This window comes from Lontra canadensis, unplaced genomic scaffold, assembly GCF_010015895.1.
Source record: "Lontra canadensis isolate GAN:19392208 unplaced genomic scaffold, GSC_riverotter_1.0 scaffold15, whole genome shotgun sequence".
Lineage (NCBI taxonomy): Eukaryota > Metazoa > Chordata > Mammalia > Carnivora > Mustelidae > Lontra > Lontra canadensis.
In genome coordinates, this window is record NW_022631009.1 from 2,980,289 (window position 1) to 3,000,201 (window position 19,913).

A 19,913-nucleotide genomic window follows, 5' to 3' on the forward strand; every position below is an offset into this window, starting at 1 on the left:
TAAATATGTACACTCTCATTTCATAATAGCCGAAAATGTGCTTTCAGAATGTTAACTTTGAGCCATGTTGATGTGGTTACTATTACTGATAATAATAACAACAACTAACAATGAATGTTCCTTACACGCTAGGCCTTAATCTAAGAACTCTACAGGCATGTTACTTCAAGGACCCTATTTTTCTTCCCATTTTATAGAAAAGGAAACAGAACTTTAAATTGATTTAGTCAATAAAGGCGACTACTTAGAGCCCAGAATCTCCTGAGATAGTCTATTTATTCAAGAACCCAGGCCAAGACTGTATAACCTCCTATAAATATTCCTTATCCCCTCCTATGCTAAAGCAAGTCTTGTCTTAGGATACTTGAAAATTCTAGCATTATGCCTGCATATCCCCTGTTACCAGAGAAAATCTTTATACTCATTCTGTCTTGAATCCAAGATTCCCCACCCTCCTATTTTCTTCTAATCCAAAAATCAACACCTAAACTCTGGAACCCATTTTCCACCAAATCTCAAGGTCTAGTGTGAAAAAATAAGTTACAGTCATAAAATTATTGTCTAATCCATTCCTACAAATGAAGCAAGGGAGCCTGGACTAAATGTCCAAGATTTTTTTTTTTTCCTATTTCAACTTCCACTCTGAAAAACAGTGAATCAAAGGCTCTATATTAGGGTCTAAGGTAAGGACCTATAGTTGACTAAGTAAAAATTAATTTTAGCTCTAAACAGAAATTGAGCAATACCTTGAAAAGGTCTCAATCTACAATGTCCCAAATAATATTTGGAACATTTAAAAATGTTTCTTGCATGAGATTCTGCTGCCTAATCTATTCCTTATGTGTAAAACATAAGCTTAGGGATGTGCATTTTCTAGAATTTCAAAACATAGAAAAGCAGCAATAAATAAGTTTCCTTCTACAGACTAAAATAGGACCAGCTGTATTCACCTTCCAGAACTTCCATTTCTGGTTAATAAACAATCCACAGGTGAGGTGTATTTACTCTGATCTTACGATAAAACACACAGAAGTCAATCTGACATATTCTATCAATATGTTTCCTGATAATTAGGCACACAGTGTAGTGGAAATTAGTTAATTATTCACACAACTGAGCCAGGCTTTTTGTATCTTTAAGTATTTCTTCATTACTTTTTAAAGGGATTAACATTGCTATTCATCATTTTCATGTATGTAGTTGCTATAATTCTTTTTTTAAATTTGATTTTATTTTATCAGTGTTCCAAGATTCATTGTTTATGCACCACACCCAGTGCTCCATGCAATACGTGCCCTCCTTAATACCCACCACCAGGCTCACCCAACCCCCCACCTCACTCCCCTCCTAAACCCTCAGTTTGTTTCTCAGAGTCCACAGTCTCTCATGGTTCATCTCTCCCTCCAATTTCCCCCAACTCATGTCTCCTTTCCAACTCCCAATGTCCTCCTTGTTATTCCTTGTGCTCCACAAGTAAGTGAAACCATATGATAATTGACTCTCTCTGCTTGACTTATTTCTCTCAGCATAATCTCTTCCAGTCCCGTCCATGTGGATACAAAAGTTGGGTATTCATCCTTTCTGATGGAGGCATAATACTCCATTGCATATATGGACCATATCTTCTTTATCCATTCATTTGTTGAAGGGCATCTTGGCTCTTTCCACAGTTTGGCAACTGCGGCCGTTGCTGCTATGAACATTGGGGTACAGGTGGTCCTTCTTTTCACTACATCTGTATCTTTAGGGCAAATACCCAGTAGTGCATTTGCAGGGTCATAGGGTAGCTCTATTTTTAATTTCTTAAGGAATCTCCACACTGTTTCCCAAAGTGGCTACACCAACTTGCTATAATTCTTATAGCATGTGAAAATTTCATTTTTACTCAACACAGACACAAACATTCTGAGACAAGTCAAATTTCCAAGGTCCAGGCAGTACACCTACAATAGCTGGGGCATTCTCTGAATCTGAACTCCAGGCTCCAGTGGCTTGGGGTTGAGTCTAGCTGTTTCCTCCACCTGCAAACTCTAAGAGCATGGCTTTTGATGGAGCGCTGTGGTGTTGCAAAGCCCAGCTCTTCTGTTTGGCTAATCTTGTGACCCTGGACAAGTTTCTTACTTTGTAAGCCTGTGTGCCCCCATCTCGAACATGGGACTAATGATACCTACTCAAGGATTAAATGATACAATTCATATATAATGCTTACCACACTATTCGGCACACAGTCGGGTTCAATAAAGACTGGTTATTATTGTAATGACTGTTATTATTTATTGAGAAGGCTAAAAGAAAATCAAACCAACACCAAACCAACGAATATCACAGTCAATAGCGCAGTAATAAAGCTTACACTCTGCTGCTGAGGGATGATTTGTCCACGTACCTTGGCAGAAGGAAAACGGATGGAAGCTCAGTGGTGAGCAATTAAAGAGAGTCAGAGGTTAGAAGGTATAACCTAGCTTCACCTGTGAACCGAACACCCTAAACCTTTACCTTATAAGATAAAGTAACATTTAAAGTCCTGGTTTCCAAACTTCAGAGTAAGACAAAATGCACTTCAGCATTAAAATACGCTGTGCCTCTTCCTGGAGTTTACGCATTAAGTTCTGGACCTAAGATTAAACAAGGCAGCAGACCTCACCTCAAAGAGTACAGCTCTGTTACCTGTGGAGGGATACACAAGAAGTCTGGCTGTGACCTCAGAGGCCCAGCTTGCTTTGCCAGGCAGTGAGCTGGCTGAGGCTGGGAGCCTGACCTTTCCCCAGCAGGAGTGGCTGCACCCAAACCCAGCTTCCTCTAGGATTGGTGGCCTCTCTTCCTGGCTGCAATTTCAAACAAGCCCCCAAGGTCTCCAGCTGCTGGGCACCTGCTGTTCCCCAGGTTGGACTTCTTGGTGCCTGAGTTCACAATACAAGAAGGTCATGCAGCAAAGGGATAGGGTCTATCCTATGGAATAGAAACAGACTGCATGCCAGGCAGCTTCAGCTCATGGCCAACTTTTGGTAGGACAATAAGGAATGGAGGACCATGTCCCTCCTTGCTGAGCTTTTTCCATGTATGGGTCCCTAGGAAAAGTGTCCTTAATCCACACCATGAAACATGGTATTCACCTTCATCCCCCCCTCCCCCCCCCCACACACAAGAGGGACAAAACCAGAAAGTGCTGTGGAGGCCTTGATGGAAGTCTGTAAGCTACAATGGGAAGACTCAAACCAAGAGGTGCAGCCATCCTCTTGTGTCACTGGAAGAAGTTTGGCAATGAGAGTTGGACTTTCCCTTTAGAAGGTGTCATCTTTCGCTGACACCTCCCATCCCTAAAGGTCTGAAGGGGAAAGGAAGATAGGTCTGCAGTCAATCACCTTGACCCCTTCTCCAGGAGAATTATCAAACTTGGACATAGGGACTCTTAGAAAAGAAAACACCTGCCCCTATGAGAAACACACACTTTGCATTAACAATCCTTCTGCCATGCGAGGCATGCGAGGTCGTACAGATAAGATTTGATTGTCAAGGACTCAGGGCCTAATACTATAAAATGTCTGCATTCTTGGTTTTAAGTGACTAACTGAATTTTTCTTTTCTTTTTTTTTTTAAGATTTGATTTAAACCTAAAATAAATCTTAAAATCCGGGGCAGACGGAGAGGGAGAAGCAGACCCCCCACTGAGCAGGGAGTCCAGTGTGGGGCTCAATCCCAGGACCCTGAGATCATGACCTGAGCCAAAATCCAGAGTTGGCTGCTTACCAACTCAGCCACTCAGGCGCCCCTCACTCAATTTTCAAATGTAAACTTTGAACAAGTGTCTGAACAGACTACAGTATAATTTTAAATAAGTGTTCTCTTTGCTACAGGTTGTACTAGAATCCCCACGAAGGCCCAGCTCTCAGAACTCCCCAGACAATGCAATTAAATAACTGTTGCTATGCCCCACCATGAATAGCATTTTTTACTACAAAGTCAAACCAATTCTCACGTTAGAGGGGGATGTTCCTTTAAGGACCACTAGGCTAAATTTTATAATGAAATTTCGTTTCACATAAGCTACCAACAAAGATTGCAATGATCTCCCCAGATGTATCTGAGATTCCATAAGTACGAGTGCTGTGCTGATGGAGTCTTCCTCCCACCCACCCTGCCCCAGCCACATGTTTAGAGGCTCATAAAGAACATATTGCATCTTGGCTACTGGAAGTTTCCTCTGGCAGAAGCAAGAGGGTCAATGGAGAAGCACTGATGAAGCAGAGGAATTCCAGATTGTGGAAGATGTTCTGAATCACAAGAATTGAGGGAAAGGAGACCCTGAAGAAGTCACTACCACTCTCCCAAGGACCCTCTGGAGGCCTGGCTTCAGCCAGAAAGTCTTAGCATATAGATGGTGGCAGTCCAAAAAAGAATCAGACACGTCCAGCTAAGCCCCCAAGTTCTCACAGTTTTCAGACTCCTCCCTGGGTAAACATTCTTCCAGAACTGCTGACAAATAGCCAAACCAACTTCCTCTCTTCAGGGTTCCCCTTTTGGAAAGGAGATTATCTCACAACAAAATCTCCACCCAAAATGAAGCTAACAGGAAGACAGCTGGAGAGATTCCCTCTGGTTAATTAACCACGTAAATACTGAACTCATTCTGTCCCGGAATAAATGAAACGGCTCAACAAATCCTACTGCCTTGGAATAGTGGTTGGTAAGGAATTCCCGCCCCTGACTGCTACACCTTTTGCATGACAGATGTAATTGCAAGTTACAGTGATGTCCCCGGTAATCAGACTCTGCCCTTCTTGGCTTAACGCCCTGATTGGTGCAAAGTCAGCAAATGGCAAACGTGTAGACAAATGTGTTGGCTCCAAGCCCAGCTTCTTAGATTTCATGGATGTTTCTTGATGGGTTTAACTGGAGCTGCTCTCTTTGGTAGTGAACACGGGTGTAAGAAAAATCACGCTTGTGATATCACATTTTTTTTTTTTTATCAGCACTTGAGTACAGAAGCTTTGCTACATTTGTGCATATGCCAACCATTCTGAATAAAAGGCTAAATTCATACTATATTATCTGAGAATCATACCACTTTTATTTGGATTTATTCCTGTTAATTATCTTTATGGTAAGATGTAGTAAGGAAATCAATGCCAAAGTCACTATTGTAAGGTCAACACAATGTACACTGAAATATAAGCTCAAACCATATTAATAGTGGAGAAAAACCTGCCTGCTTGATAACCAAAGCTAACTCCCATTTCCAATTTATGGAGAACAGAGGGGGGAAATTGGCAAAATATACTGAACATGAGACATGAAAGACCTTTTCTTATTTGAGATATGTAAGTAAAAAAAATGTTTCACACCTTTTCCAAAAAAAATCTACATCTTCATTATCCCCAAAACAATTTTGCTTAAATAAAGCGATGACTTTTATATGGCCTTGGCTTTCTCTGGATGGAGGGGTTCCTTGGAAAATCATCAAAATCTAATGGATACAGAAATAATTCTTTGTGATTTGACCTTGAACCACTTGCATTCCAGCCAGATGTTGAGAATTCGATTTTACTTCTATTGCCAAGAAATATTAGAGGCATATATTCCAATCAGAGGTGGTGAGGGGTAGGAGATGACGGAGAAAGCATCTGTCAGCTGAAGAGGTGACCATCATGCTGGGGTGGTTTATAGGGGAAATTATGTTGAAAGCCATAGAGTCCAAGAAGTACTAATGTCTCCTAACGTTTCTTATGCTGTGTCTTTCTTGTGGCTTTCCTGTGGACACTTTCTTCTTTTCTGCATAAGCTCCCCGCTCTGGACTCTGAGTTATTTCTCTGAAAGTCTTGGTTTAATGTACTCTGCTCAAAAATTTTTCACTGATCTCTCATTGACCCCAAATTACCTTTTGTTGAGGACATTGTGCTGATCTCCCCAACATTTAATGAACCCTTCTCCAAAGTACAACAGTTGTGATCCCTCTTCTTCCACAAGGGGACCTATGGCAGGCAGGATAAAGGCATCTTCCTTGCCACAGTATTACAGATGGTTAAGCCCAAGACTACCAGTGAAGAGCTTTGCTTTGCTGTAATATCTTGTGAATCTGTGAGTTAAGATGGTCCCAAAACATCAAAGCTCAAGACTTTTGCTGATCATTGATGGCATCCAACTCTCTGTCTCTTCAGTCTTCATTTGTTCAGAAAACAAATAGTGAATATTAGTAAATTGCATGTTGAAGGTTTTAGGGGAAGTATATTATAGTCTGCAACTCACTCCCAAGTAGACAAGAATAATAAGTTGGACAGAAGGAGGGATAGAAAAACAGTTATGTGATAAAGCAAACATGATAAAATGTTAATTGTGGAATCTAAGTGGTAGGTATAAGGTATTCACTGTAAAATTCTTTTAACTTTTCTGTATGTTTAGAATGTTTCATGATAAACCATTGGAGGAAAAAGCTCTTGTTCTTTACATGTGGATGTCCTTAAAATGCTTTGTGATATCTCTCAGCTCTTGTAAGTACAGTAAAGTGTTCTTTATCATGGCAATCAAGGTCCATTCATACCCTCCCATTCATACTGTTCTGTCTGACAATCAGAGTCTGTGACCTAGTTGCTAATAAAATAAATTCTAACAAATGTGAAGGAAAAGGAAGTGTGGTTATGCATTAGATCATACTGCCTTAAAACCTCATCTCTAAAACTGCTTTTCATTGTCAGTCCTTAAGAAGGAAAATAGCACAATAAGTGGGAGCTTTGGTAAAGCCCTGTTTTAATCTACCTTATCACAGCTTAACTGAACACAAAATAAGGGGCATTCTATGGCTCAGGGTAAGACATACTCATACCACCACAGGGACTAACTTCTTGCTTTTTGCCATGAATGTATTCTGTGAAAGTCACTTTCATTCATGGAAAAGTTAGAGAATAAAAAGGTAAGTAGAACTTTGAGAACTCAGTGAAAAGAAGATCCAAGTTGATTCCATTCTCCTTTCCTTCCAAGGAAGAGGAAAGGAATGACTTACAACCCAAGTAATTCACACTTTGCTGCATTCACTGTATGTGCCTGGAAATAGCAGGCAAATCTTATAAGAGGATTGATCGTATGACAGATAGCAAACTGACCCAGGATACCCAAAAGAAATATGTGTTAAACTCTTCTTTAATGTGAAAAAAATACAATCCTTTCTTAACATACTTGCCCATTAAATTTGCACTTTCATATATTCTTCTAGGAAGGATAAGAGAATGGTTGCTCTTAGGTCCACACATAATTACGTATCTCTATACTACCCCCCCCTTCCCAATCCTCCCTGCTCTTTCTGTCAAGACAACACTCGTGGCATAATCTTCCCAAATCTCACAGCTTGTTAGAAAATAGCCAACCTTCACACATAATAAAATGCAGTGACACACCCAACCCTGATGAAAACAGGATCACATGAAATGAGACTTTCCCTCTTCTTGAAAGAGTGTTCATCAGAATGCTCGATTGTTTCTTACACCTGATGTCAAGATCAGAGGAGCTGCTGTGTGGGGACTTGTCCTCTGACTATTGCCTGATCTGCCCACAATGTCCCCTGCTCAGCTCTCCAGAGCAGAAATCATTCCACCACCCCAAGCAGAGCCTGTCCGAGCTGGATGATCTACATGAGGCCGAGATCTAGGTGGGTGCTGGGCCACAGCTCGCCTCCATAAAAGGAATCTCTGGGAAAATATCAGAATCAGAAATGGGTAGGAACAAGTATTCAGGGAGACCGTATTGTCAGCATTAAAACTCATAAGCAAACGATCACCACCACCACCAGAAGCACCAGGAGCAGCTGAGGGATAAGGGTGGGCAGATTTGAGCCTCTCTGATGACACTCACTGCTGACTACCTCCTCCTACCTTCTGTGCAGCTGCCATCGGCTTCCCTGAGCTGGAGGCCCTGGCATTTGTCCCCTCTTGCCACACCCTAGCCACAGCTGTTCCTCTGTAAACTGCAGACACAAAAGAAGATCTTATCCCACCCTCCCGGATATGTTTTCTCTCACTTCATCTCATCTCCCCTATCCAACCTTAGAAGTATTGTAAAAGCTACAAAAAAAGTGATTCTTTATGCATAGCCACATAAGTCAGGGTTCTCTCTTGCAGCCATCCCATCCAGATCCGATGAACAAAGATCCCACAGCCCCTGATGGCCACCAGGGATAGCTGCTTGCAAGCATGCCGTCTGGCCCGCGAAGCCCTCTGTCCCCATGCTGTCTCCACTGTTATCCGCCCCCAAGTACATAATAATCCACAAAAACCAGTCACTGACATGAGCTTTCTGCCAAGTATGGGTCAGGCTGATAAATACTGGAAGAAGGATCTTGATCTTAGTTCTAGAGTCTGCCACTCCTCGGGACAGGGAGAGGAGCATAAAGAAGAGTGATGACCTGTGTAGAAAGAGGGTTGACCATTGTTTTGTCTGTTTTTTCCTAGTCACTAACCTCATAGAAACCAACATTTAAGAGCTGCCCCTTAATAAAGGCCTCTTAAGGGAACCCTCCTACGCTGTTGGTGGGAATGCAAGATGGTGCAGTCACTCTGGAAAACAGCATGGAGATTCCTCAAAAAGTTGAAAATAGAGCTACCCTATGACCAGCAATCGCACTACTGGGTATTTACCCTAAAGATACAAATGTAGTGATCCGAAGGGGCACGTGCACCCAAATGTTTAAAGCAGCAATGTCCACAATAACCAAACTATGGAAAGAACTTGGAGGTCCATCGACAGATGAATGGATAAAGATGTGATATATATATATATATAATGGAATACTATGAAGCCATCCAAAGAAATGAAATCTTGCCATTTGCGATGAGGTGGATGGAGCTAGAGGGTATTATGCTGAGTGAAATAAGTCAATCAGAGAAAGACAATTATATGATCTCTCTGATATGAAGAATTTGAGAGGCAGGGCAGGGGGTTGTGGGGGGTAGGGAAGGGAAAAATGAAACAAGATGGGACCAGGGATGGAGACAAATGATAAGAGACTCTTAATCTCACAAAACAAACTGAGGGTTGCTGGGGGGTAGGGGGATAGGATAGGGTGGCTGGGTTATGGACATTGGGGAGGGCATGGGCTATGGTGAGTGCTGTGAAATGTGTAAGACTGATGATTCACAGACCTGTACCCCTGGGGCAAATAATACATTATTTGTTAGTAAAAATAGTTTTTAAAAAAGGAAAAAAAGAATAAAGGCCCCTTAGTAAATGCCCCTTAATATATACCTAATGAGTTCCCGATAAAATGAATACTGGAAACAACAGGAGAGGAGAACAATGTTCCTCCTGCTTACATTCTCTTCTTTTGAAAGGTGTTTAACTTATCTGCAGATTTATTGATTCTGAGAGATGGGAGCCATGACTTAACTATCAGCATTTGCCTTTGAGAAAACACAAATATATTACTTGTTCACAACTAACACCCTAGTCATTTCAGAAAAGGATTTACACGAGAATACATCCATATGGGTATAAAATAATTCCACAATCATTTATGGAGGGCTTACCAAATGTCTTCTATTTGCATGATGCTTTTTGCGCAACGTGACAAAGTATTTCCAATGCTCTCTGCTGGTAAGAGATGAGTCATTACCGAGGGTCTGCTCTGTACCAGGGTTCTGCTCCCTAAGCTCTCATCCAAATTGTGAGGCAGAAAAGATGTTCACTGGAATAGAGTCTGTATGCTGGAAGAGCCCCTGATTCAAAGGCAGTTAATGCTCTACACTAAGCTTTTCTGCACTGACTCCAAATACAGTGACTCTATTTCCTATAGCACCTCCCCCCTTTTCTTTAACCAAATAGGCAGTGATTTCCTGACTCGAGGATATCTCTGCTATTGAGAAGAATAAAAGTGTTCTCCCTGTATTATTTTATCTATTTTATTTAATTAATTTATTTTAAAACTATAACTAAATATATTTTATCATTATTTATTATATATTTTATTATTTATTTATATTTATTATATATTGTATTTATTTGTATTTATTTATATATCATATTTATATAAATATACAGTGTATGTTATATATAAATATTTATATATAAATATATATTTATTATGTATTTCATTATTTATTTATATTTTATTTCATTTATTTTATTATTAACTAAAATCTAGTAGTAGCTTCTGGGTGGTGGTTTCCTACTATTTCCTTAGTTACAGTGTCTAGTAGAGTGAGCAAAGCTTCCATATTAATGGCTTCCAAGAGGGGCTACCCCCTAAGATAATCTCCATGTCAAATGTAAAATTCCTTAAGTTCAAAATGCAAGGAAATGAACTATTTCTCCTTTTTCTCCTCTGCATGCTCTAAATTCCTTATCTCCTATTTATTTTATTTGTAGCTTGGTTTTTGGTTCAATGAGCTGATTCTTACCTTTTACCTGCATACTGCATTAACATTTACAAATTTGGGAAATAATCAATTCCATATTTGCTGAACGTGCTTTTATGAAAAAGCAATAGCAAGTCTGTAAGAGTCTGGAAAGGCAGTCTGTTATAGCAAAAAGGCAAATACATCAAACAATTTGAAAGCAATACAGTTTCTTACAATGCAGCTAAAACTCATCGCCTAATAAATTGCTTGTGAGGAACCCACTTTAGTGATTGTACGAGATTGCTGTAATTCACATATTTAGTCTAGGTAGATGAGCATAACTGGGATGCTTGAAATGTTTTCTCTCTTAATTAAGCATCCCTCATTACCTTCTTAATTCTCCTCCCCACTCCACTTTTATCCCCACAGCTGGCAAAATTGTGAACTGCAATTTATCTTCCCATTAAATGATTACAAATTTAGAATGAGTGGAGTCCAAAGTAAGTTTGCAAAACCACAAGGCAAGCGATTTAATAGTTAGTAGAGGAAGTGACCATTCTATCTTGTCAAAACATAAACACTTCCAGAAATAAATTGGATTTTTCCCAACAGAATGGAAAAAGTCCTTGTCTACTTTTTTGTTTGCAAAAAGATGTCACACTAGAATGTGACAAATCTTATAAAAGGAATCCATTTTTTGTTTGTCTTATCATTACGTTTTGTAACCCTCTAAATTGCTTAGCTGATGACACATTAAACTGTAGTCTAGCATCCTGCCTAAGTGCAGGGACTTCGGCTCTACCACTTTATGGCTGGATAACCTATCACCAGTTAGTTTAAATGTTCTGTTCCTCAGTTTCCTCATCTATAAAATGGGGTGATAAGCACATCTTCTACAAGGAGTCATTATGTGGATTAAAGATAGACATACATATATATAAAAATATAAATGTTTATATTTATATTTTATATATTAAACATAAAAATATATATGTATGTTATATAAATATATATATTAAAGGCATATATGTGTATACATGTATACACACACTCATGCATATATGTCTTTGGCAGGTAATAAATGCCATAGAAGTGACTCTTATTGTTATTATTACCATGCCTACCATCAACACAAAGAGAACAGTGAAACCCAACACAAACTTATTATTACAACACTCTATCAAAAACCACTTTCATGGGCGCCTGGGTGGCTCAGTTGGTTAAGCGACTGCCTTCAGCTCAGGTCACGATCCCGGAGTCTGGAGATCGAGTCCTGCATTCGGCTCCCAGCTCCATGGGGAGTCTGTTTCTCCCTCTGATCTTCTCTCCTCTCATGCTCTCTCTCACTCTCTCTCTCCCTCAAATAAATAAATAAAATCTTTAAAACAAACAAAAAAACCCCACTTTTGTGGAAAGTATCTCTGGGATTATCTTAGAGAAGAAACATGACATGCATTTGGGGTGTCTTAATTAGAGTGTCATATTTACAAGTGCACAGCAAATTTCAGGATAAAAGACATGCATAGAGCATGTAAAAATAACCAATGACTTCAAAATTCATAATATGAAATTCCCTTCATGAATTATTTATATATGGTTAATTATCTTCAAATGAGGAATGTTCTGAGATTTTCTCAACTACTCATGGCACCTTTTCTGTTCTGTATCAAGAATAATACTATAAAAATATATATGTAAAATATCAGTCCCATTTGGTGTGGTAGTAATGTGTTACTGAGTTAGTGATAAATATCATTGCATTCTTTGGCCAATCAAAAAAGCAAAAGTTTATTTTAAAACTTCTAATATTTTGTCTTTATCACTCTGTAATAAAATGTGTCATCCAAATCATCCATTTTTGTAATGCTTTTGTTAAGATGTAAATCACATACCACATAATTCATCCATTTAATGATTATAATGTGATGATTTTAAGTACATCCCCAGAGTTATGAAATCATAACCACAAACAATTTTATAACATTTTCATCATCCCCAAAAGAAACTCTATACCCATGAGTACTCACCCTCCATTCTCCCTCCCCACGGCTGCTGGCAACCACTCTCTGTCTCTATAGATCTGTCTATTATGGACATGTCATAAAAGTGGAGTCATATGATATCTGGCTTCTTGTTTCTGCTTTCACTCCCAGCATATATTCTTTTTTTTTTAATTTATTTTTTAAGATTTTATTTATGAATTAGGGAGAGAGATACAGGGAGAGGGAGAGAGAGAGAGAGCATGAGCAGGCGGGGAGAAGCCGACTCCCCAACGTAGGACTTGATCCCAGGACTTGGAGATCATGACCTGAGTTGAAGGCAGACGCTGAACCATCTGCCACCCGGGTATCCCTGCTCTCAGCATGTTTTCAAGGTTCATCCATGTTGTAGCATGCCTCCCTACTGTATTTCTTTTTATGCCAAATAATAATCCATTGCATGGATATTTATCCATCCACCAGCAGATGGACACCTGAGCTGTTGTTTCTGGCTATTATGAATAATGCTGCTGTGAACACTTGTGCATAAATTTTTATGTGGACATATGTTATCATTTCTTCTGACTACCTAGGAGTAAAATCGCTGGCCCTTATGTTAACTTTATGTTTTATCACTGAGTAAATGCCAGACTGCTTTCCAAAGTGACTGTATCATTTTACCGTCCACCAGCTGTGTATGAAGGCTTCAACTTCTCCACAACTTTGTGAACACTGGTTATGATCTATCTCTTTCACTGCAGACATCGTGTCAGTATAGAGTGGTATCCAAATGCTTTTTTAAGATGCAAAACCATAAAGATACACTGGGCAAGGAAGTAAAATCTTTTATGAAAAGGGAAAGAATGATGAGATTAGGAAAAGGAACCCACAGTCGGGCTGGAAAAGGAAGCAGGAGATGTTTCTAAGTTTGCTAGTTAATTTCATGTCCTTATGCAACCAACTGCCCTTCAAGGTGTCAGGACTGTGGAGCCAGGCCTCAATTTCACACCTGGAGCTTATAATAATCATAACAATAACTAAATCTTGGTTTATGGCTTATTTTACAGAGTTCCCTCTCATATTCTAGCCCATTTGATCCAACATCACAAACCTTATGTGGAAGGATATTATCAATTCCCATTCTGCTGGTAAGAGCACTGAGGCCCAGAGAGGCTGACTTGACCAAGGAAAAATGTTTAAAAGTACATACATACATACATACACGTGTGTGTTTCATTACTAGTAAATGTTGTGTTTAATATATAGCATTAAATAAGTGCATTTATTTATACAAATATATATGTTATTATATAATTACATATAGCACATATATACAATATTATGTATATATTGTATACACAATATACATTATATATATATATATGTATATATGGCATTAAATAAATAAAACGCACAGAGTTGGACCTGGAAGCCAAATTTTTTATTTCAAATCCCAATCCTTGGTGTCCTGGTTCCTTACCACGTTCATTTGCCTTATCTCTGATGACCAAGAAAGCCGTGGGAAACCAAGAGAGGACAAAGGGAGTTGTGTGTGAAGCAGTTAGAGGCAGGTGACCTGTACATCACAAAGTCCTCCCAGTCAGACTATGGGAAAGCCGCTAAGGATGCAAGGACACGTTGTGACAGGGACAGCGCAGACGGATGCCTTCCCACCTGTTCACGAGAGGCTCTTCCAGTAACCAAGAAGCCAGGGCACAGTTAAATTCCTAAATTCTGAATATTTCATCTGTATATTTAATCACATGTACTCGTCATATATTTATTGAATAATAACTATGTGCTAGACACAGTGCTAACATGATTGGGATTTTAAAAAGCAATGATTTCAATTTTGCAAAGTAAAATTAAGGCGTGAACATTTTCTAAGGCCTTCACATGGAACATCTCATTTAATCCTCACAACATTCTTGCAAGAGATGTGGAAACAGGCCCAGAGAGTGAATCAGTAAATTGACCCCAAAGTGATAGAGCTATGAAATGTGGAGGCAGAATAAGAACCTAGACAGCCTGATTCTATACCCTGTGTTCCTAACCACCACCCAATCCTTCCTGCCAGATCTCACTTGGCTGGAAGTCCCATGTGGTGACGCACAGAGACCAGTAATACTGATTAATTCCAGCAACCATTGTTGAATGCTCATTAATACAGAAGCTCAAGGGCACATTCCCACAACAACCCTATGAAGTACTTATCTGCATTTCCATTTTATAGATGAAGAAACAAAGGCTCAGAGAAGTGAGTTAACTTGTCCAACGTCACAGAGCTATGCTAGCTACGCGGACATGGTCCTTCCTTATATACCTGGCACTCTTCCTCTAAGCACTAACTCATCTAATCCTCATAACAACACTGAGTTAAGTTCCACTGTTGACTAGCAATCTTAGTTAAGTAACTTGTTCAAGGTCCCACACTAGTAAGTAGTAAAACCAAGATGTACTCTAAAAGTCGGTCTTGAAAACAACCTAATGGTGACTTGGCTACAAAGTGGCTGAGCAGAAATTCAAACCCAGGTCTGCCTCCAGGGAAAGAGCCTTCTCTCTTCTTACCCACTAGCTAAGCATGGCCCCCTCAGTCCTACCTTAGTATAGAGGGCTGCTGGGGAAAAGGAGAGTAATGACTGCTCTGGAGATCCCCACAGAAAGGGCATTTAAGCTGCCTCCTGAGGGAGAAAGTGCTTCCTGGCCAAAGAAAGGCACCATCCGATTTTGTTATTTTAGAAGAAATGAGGGGCACCTGGAAGGCGCAGTCGGTTAATTGTCAGACTCTTGGCTTAGGTGCTGCTCTCTGGGTGGTGAGATCCAAGCCCTCCTTGATTGGGTCTCAGCAAGGAGTCTGTTTAACTTTCTCTCCCTCTCTTCCTTCCCTTATCCCTTTTAAAATAAATAAATAAATCTTAAAAAAAAAAGAAAAGTACCCGATATGGACTTCGAAAAAGATGATAAAGGAGGAGCAAATAAATTATTAAAGAGTGACTGTTTCAGACTGAATCAGGAAAGCTTTTGATTTTTATTCAATTAGGAAATACTCTTGATGAAGGAAAAACGAGCTTTCATTCCCTTTAATTTTGACTCTACACGTAAAAGTCATGGAGGGATTGAAGTGTGCAATTTGCCTTTTGTAACGTTAACCTCAACTAACTCTGATTTCCAATATTTACTTCCTCAATCTAACCGCTGCAAACTGGGTGGTTACTAAACCTTCATGGATCTTTGCAAAGATTCTCTCTCCTAAACGTCCTGAAACACAGCATTTAGAAACCAAAATGAGCCTGGAGATGCAGGCCAAGCATTAGAAGGAACAGGCGAGCGCCTCATGCCAGCTGGGCCAGGGCACTCGAGTTGTGGCTCAAACGCTTCAGAGCCACGTTTGTTTGTTTGTTTGTTTGTTTCTTTCTTTCTTCTTCTTCTCCTGGCAAACTGATTTATGACCCCACGACCGGCAGCTGCAGAACCGGTCAGACCGTGGTAGCACATTACTCAAACATGATTCCAAGAAGGACCAGGATGGGATGCCAATGGTAAGGGGGACGGTGGGGGCGGGATCTGGGTTTCACTGCCTGTCCCGGGTGCGGCGAGACCGTCAATTACTAATTCTTGCAGCAGCCGGGAGCCCATGGACTCTGCTCTCCCAAATATGCGCGCTCTGGAAGCTGGCACAGCAGCGGGGCATCGGGACAAGGTGCCTCCACGCCCCCTCGCGGACGCGACTGATGATTGACGGGGCCGTGCCAATTTCGCGATAGGCAGCTTTTCAGAACCTGGGGTTTAGCCCCCCCACAACACGCGGTCAAGGCAGTCCCGGCAATCAGCCTCATTTTACAGACAGATGAAAACGCCGAGGGTCAGAGGAGTGAAGCAGGACTTGCCAGCGGAAAGGAAAACCTCAAGTCAATCGTTGGGTTTGCCCTTCCATCTAGGAGTCGAGGGGCTGGGGCTGGAGGCGGCATGGGGCTGCGCACCCACCCTCTCACTCTCTGGATGCACTCGGGGTCGCCTGGCAGCCAGGTGCCCGGGAAGAGGGAGCGCGCGTCTGCGGCGCGCGCGGCTGCAGCGGCGCGGCGGGGGCGCAGCGCGCAGCACCGGCTCCCGCCTGTCCCCCTCGAAGCCCGGCGCCCGTGCCGAGTCGCAGGGCGCCCGGCTGCAGCAGCTAGGCAGGGGAGCCACGCCGACCGTCCACGCGCCCCCAGCGGTCCCGGAACCCCGCGCAAGTCGCAGGGCACGAGCCACGCGCATGTGCGCGCGGGGCTGCTTCGGGCACAGGCTGGCAGTGCCACAGCGCTCCCACTCGCACTACCCCACGCCTTACCGTAGCTGCTCACCGGTGACCAGGACCTCAGCCATGCGCTCTAGCTCCCTTTGCTGCGCCCCACCACTCCCGCTGGTGCTGCTGTCGCTGCCACCGCTGCCGCCGCTGCCGCCCTCCTCCATGGCCGGGCCGCTCCGCTACCGCTGTCTTCCCTAGCCGCCCTGGGTCTGGGTGTTAAATCAGCCTGCCCCCACGGAGGCCTCTCCCGCCATCTTTGTTAGGGGCAGTACCGTTGCTCAGACGCGATTGGCTGGAGAGGGAATCCCTGTGGGTAGGCTGAGGCGCTAGGCAAGTCTGCTCCAGGAACTCCGGCTCCGGGCGGCGGCTGGAGCCCCGCGTGGTCGGGGGCGGGGCCAATGGAGGAAAATATAAACATCTGGGCGGGGCTCCGGCTCTGCGGAGTGTGTGCTGGTGGAGGTTAGGTAGGTGACCTCTCTAGGCGTTAACCCGCAGAGCCCATGCAGTGGGACCCTGGGGACAGGCCAGTAAGTACTAGACCAGTGTGAAGGTATTTTTATTATACTATTCTCCAAATTGCCAGTGTAAAAACAATAACAAAATAGCTGAATAATGAACAATGAAGGATATAGGGATATACACGTCACTGCAGGGATTTGTGAAATTAGGCCTTGTTCTCGTCCCAGTCCTCTTCACCCAAGAAAGCTTACTTACCTTATAGCGTAGTCAATAAAGAACGCTGGCCTGGGAATCAGACCTGGGATCCAGCTCCCACCTACAATTTCTTACCAAAACGTGCTTAATCCTCAGCTGCTTCCTTTACAAAATAAAAATAACTGGATACCACTGGTTGACATCTACCACATGAAAGATGAGTGTGGCTCGTGGCTTGCGACTCGCAAGGTAATAAATGCAAGAAGAATCAAACCCACACATTCCAGCTTTAGAGTTGCGTTCTTAAAAGACTGCTTCTTAAAATGGGGGATATTATGGGTTTTTTCCTTCCTTATGGGGAAGATGAAAGGAACTTTGACTAATACCAAATGAATGGTCTGTTATTCTGTCTCATTCAGGGTGAGAGCCTGGTATACAGGAAAACAGAGTAATGCGAATGGCAGAGGTCATTATAGTAAAGGGATATCTGTCTGTTGACAATTTATGCAGCTTTTTTATGATTTTTGCATATATGTAAGTCTCTGCACCTTCACAAGTAAATGTAAATTTTTTTTTAGTGAATACTATATGGAAAGACATGAAAATGAGAGGGCTGTTGAAAAGCAAATTATCTTCAAATAATCTTCTTTGTGTATTTTATACCAATTCTGCTGTTCAAAAGTATTTATACTCACTATCCTTCTGGTTTATTGTATTTTGTTATTCTGTTTTCTTCTTGTCATTTATTTTAAAAAAGATCACTGTAGCCTTTTCCAGTATTCTACAAGATCACTACCTAACTTAAAATTTACAATTCATCAAGCATTTATTCTGTGCTTTACATGGTGCTAAGCACTTTGTTTATTTTATTCACTTTACCCTCACAAAACCCCTGAGAGCTGTGTATTCTTATTGTCAGCTTACACTGGAAAAGCTTAAGCATGGAAAGGTGATGAGATTTGCCTAAATTTCACGCCTGGAAAGTCAGTTAGGCAGCCCTTAACCCCTGGATTTGCAGACTCTCTAAGTTATGCTCAACCGTACTCCAGAAAGAGAACAATTGTCCAACTCCCTTGTGAATTCAACAATAGATATTAGGCAATGCTTTCTCCAAGAAAAATAATCTAACTTCCTTAACTCCTTAAATAAACCTATGGCAAACATGTGGGGCAAGTGAGATATAGTTCCAAATGAATGTTATTCTAAGAACTTCCTTCTGCATGAAGTATAAAAATCATTTAACAGAAATAGAGGTCCCAGAATTAATGAGTTTAACAGCTGGCTGTCCCTCATGGTTTAATCCTATAACATAGAATATGAAGAGTTTGCAACTTTATGCTAGTTACTTACCCTCTCTGGGCCTCAATCTCCTGACAGGAATAATAATTCCTACCTTATAGGGAAGCTGTGTGGTTTAATAACATTATGTAAAGTTATCATGCATATGATGTGTTCAAAAGCTGTTCTCTTTAATATCTTTATTGTTGTAATAATAAGAAGAGGAAGAGGATGAAGGAGGAGGAGGGAGAAAGAGAGGAAGGAGAAGAAATTCTTGTCAGATTATTTTCCAGGAGTTTTTGTGCAAGGCAAAACACCTTTTCTCAAAGTATCTCTAATTATTTTTTTAATTATTATTATTTAAATTATTGACTTAATTATTATTTTTTAAATTATTATAATTATTGAAAATGAAGAAAGAAGAAGTACAGGCCTGGCCCCCCTAAATCCCTTTTATTTAATGATTTTAAGCTTTCTGGAAGTGCAGAATGAAAAAAGAATAAATTATAATTAAAATTATAAATAAAATTATAAAATTAAAAATAAATTATAACACATTTCTGATTATCCATTGTTCAACAGTGTTTTATCCTAAAAGCTCTGGCTACATATTATAAATTATCACTATTGTCAATTGCCTTTTGCTTCTTCTTCCTTTCACTCTAGTTGTGTTTTCATTTAAATTTAGGCAACTTCATCTGAAAAATAAAAATTCCAAGAAATATTTTTTTGTGGAATACTTTCTTGTTAGACAGTTTATGATTAAAAAACTGTGGTAAAAAAAACTTTTATCATGAAAGTTTATAATTGTAAAAAACACCTTGACGTAAGGGGAAAAAAAAAATTCAAGTCAGGAAAACACCTTATACTGCTCCAGTGAGAAAAAGCAGAATTTGCTTCTCTTGCTCAACGAGAAGGGTTTTCCGTGTCTGTACACATGAGTGAGAAGGGGGAACTGGTTTGCTGTCATTGTTTCAAACTTTCTTTGGCATATGAGACTGGGTTAGAGGACAGATCCTTTTTCCTAACTTAGGGAAAGATTGGTCTGACTCCCAAGAACATGCAGTCACCCGTGCTGAGTCCATCAGCCCTGGAGCAACTCTTCCAAAATAGACTGGGATCTGCAGGTGTTGCTGGAAGAGGGATGGGCACTGACATGGTGATTAAACCAAGCGTGAAGATCTTAGAAGGGCTGAAAATTCCAACAGACCTCAGTTTGATTCCTGGCTCCACGGGGGGCAGGCTCATGATCATCTCTAATTTTCGCTCTCTTCTGTAAAGTCAAGATCATACTACTAATCCCATTGGGCTTGGGGGAGGATTCAATAACATTTAAGGAGCACACTTCTTGCAGGTGGGAACTATTAAATGTAAGCCTTTTCTTCCAGCTTGCCCTGT

At 41.0% G+C, this 19,913-nt stretch overlaps 1 protein-coding gene across 1 annotated transcript in view; it reads right to left on the reverse strand.

Moving 5' to 3' along the window:
• Positions 1-16,926, reverse strand: part of DEPTOR (DEP domain containing MTOR interacting protein) — a 127,352-nt gene extending 110,426 nt beyond the window's left edge. Inside the window, exon 1 of the mRNA XM_032858418.1 lies at positions 16,626-16,926. Coding sequence (XP_032714309.1) covers positions 16,626-16,747 — 122 coding nt within the window. The 5' untranslated portion in view covers positions 16,748-16,926. The remainder of the gene's footprint in view (positions 1-16,625) is intronic.
• Positions 16,927-19,913: the final 2,987 nt, after the last annotated feature.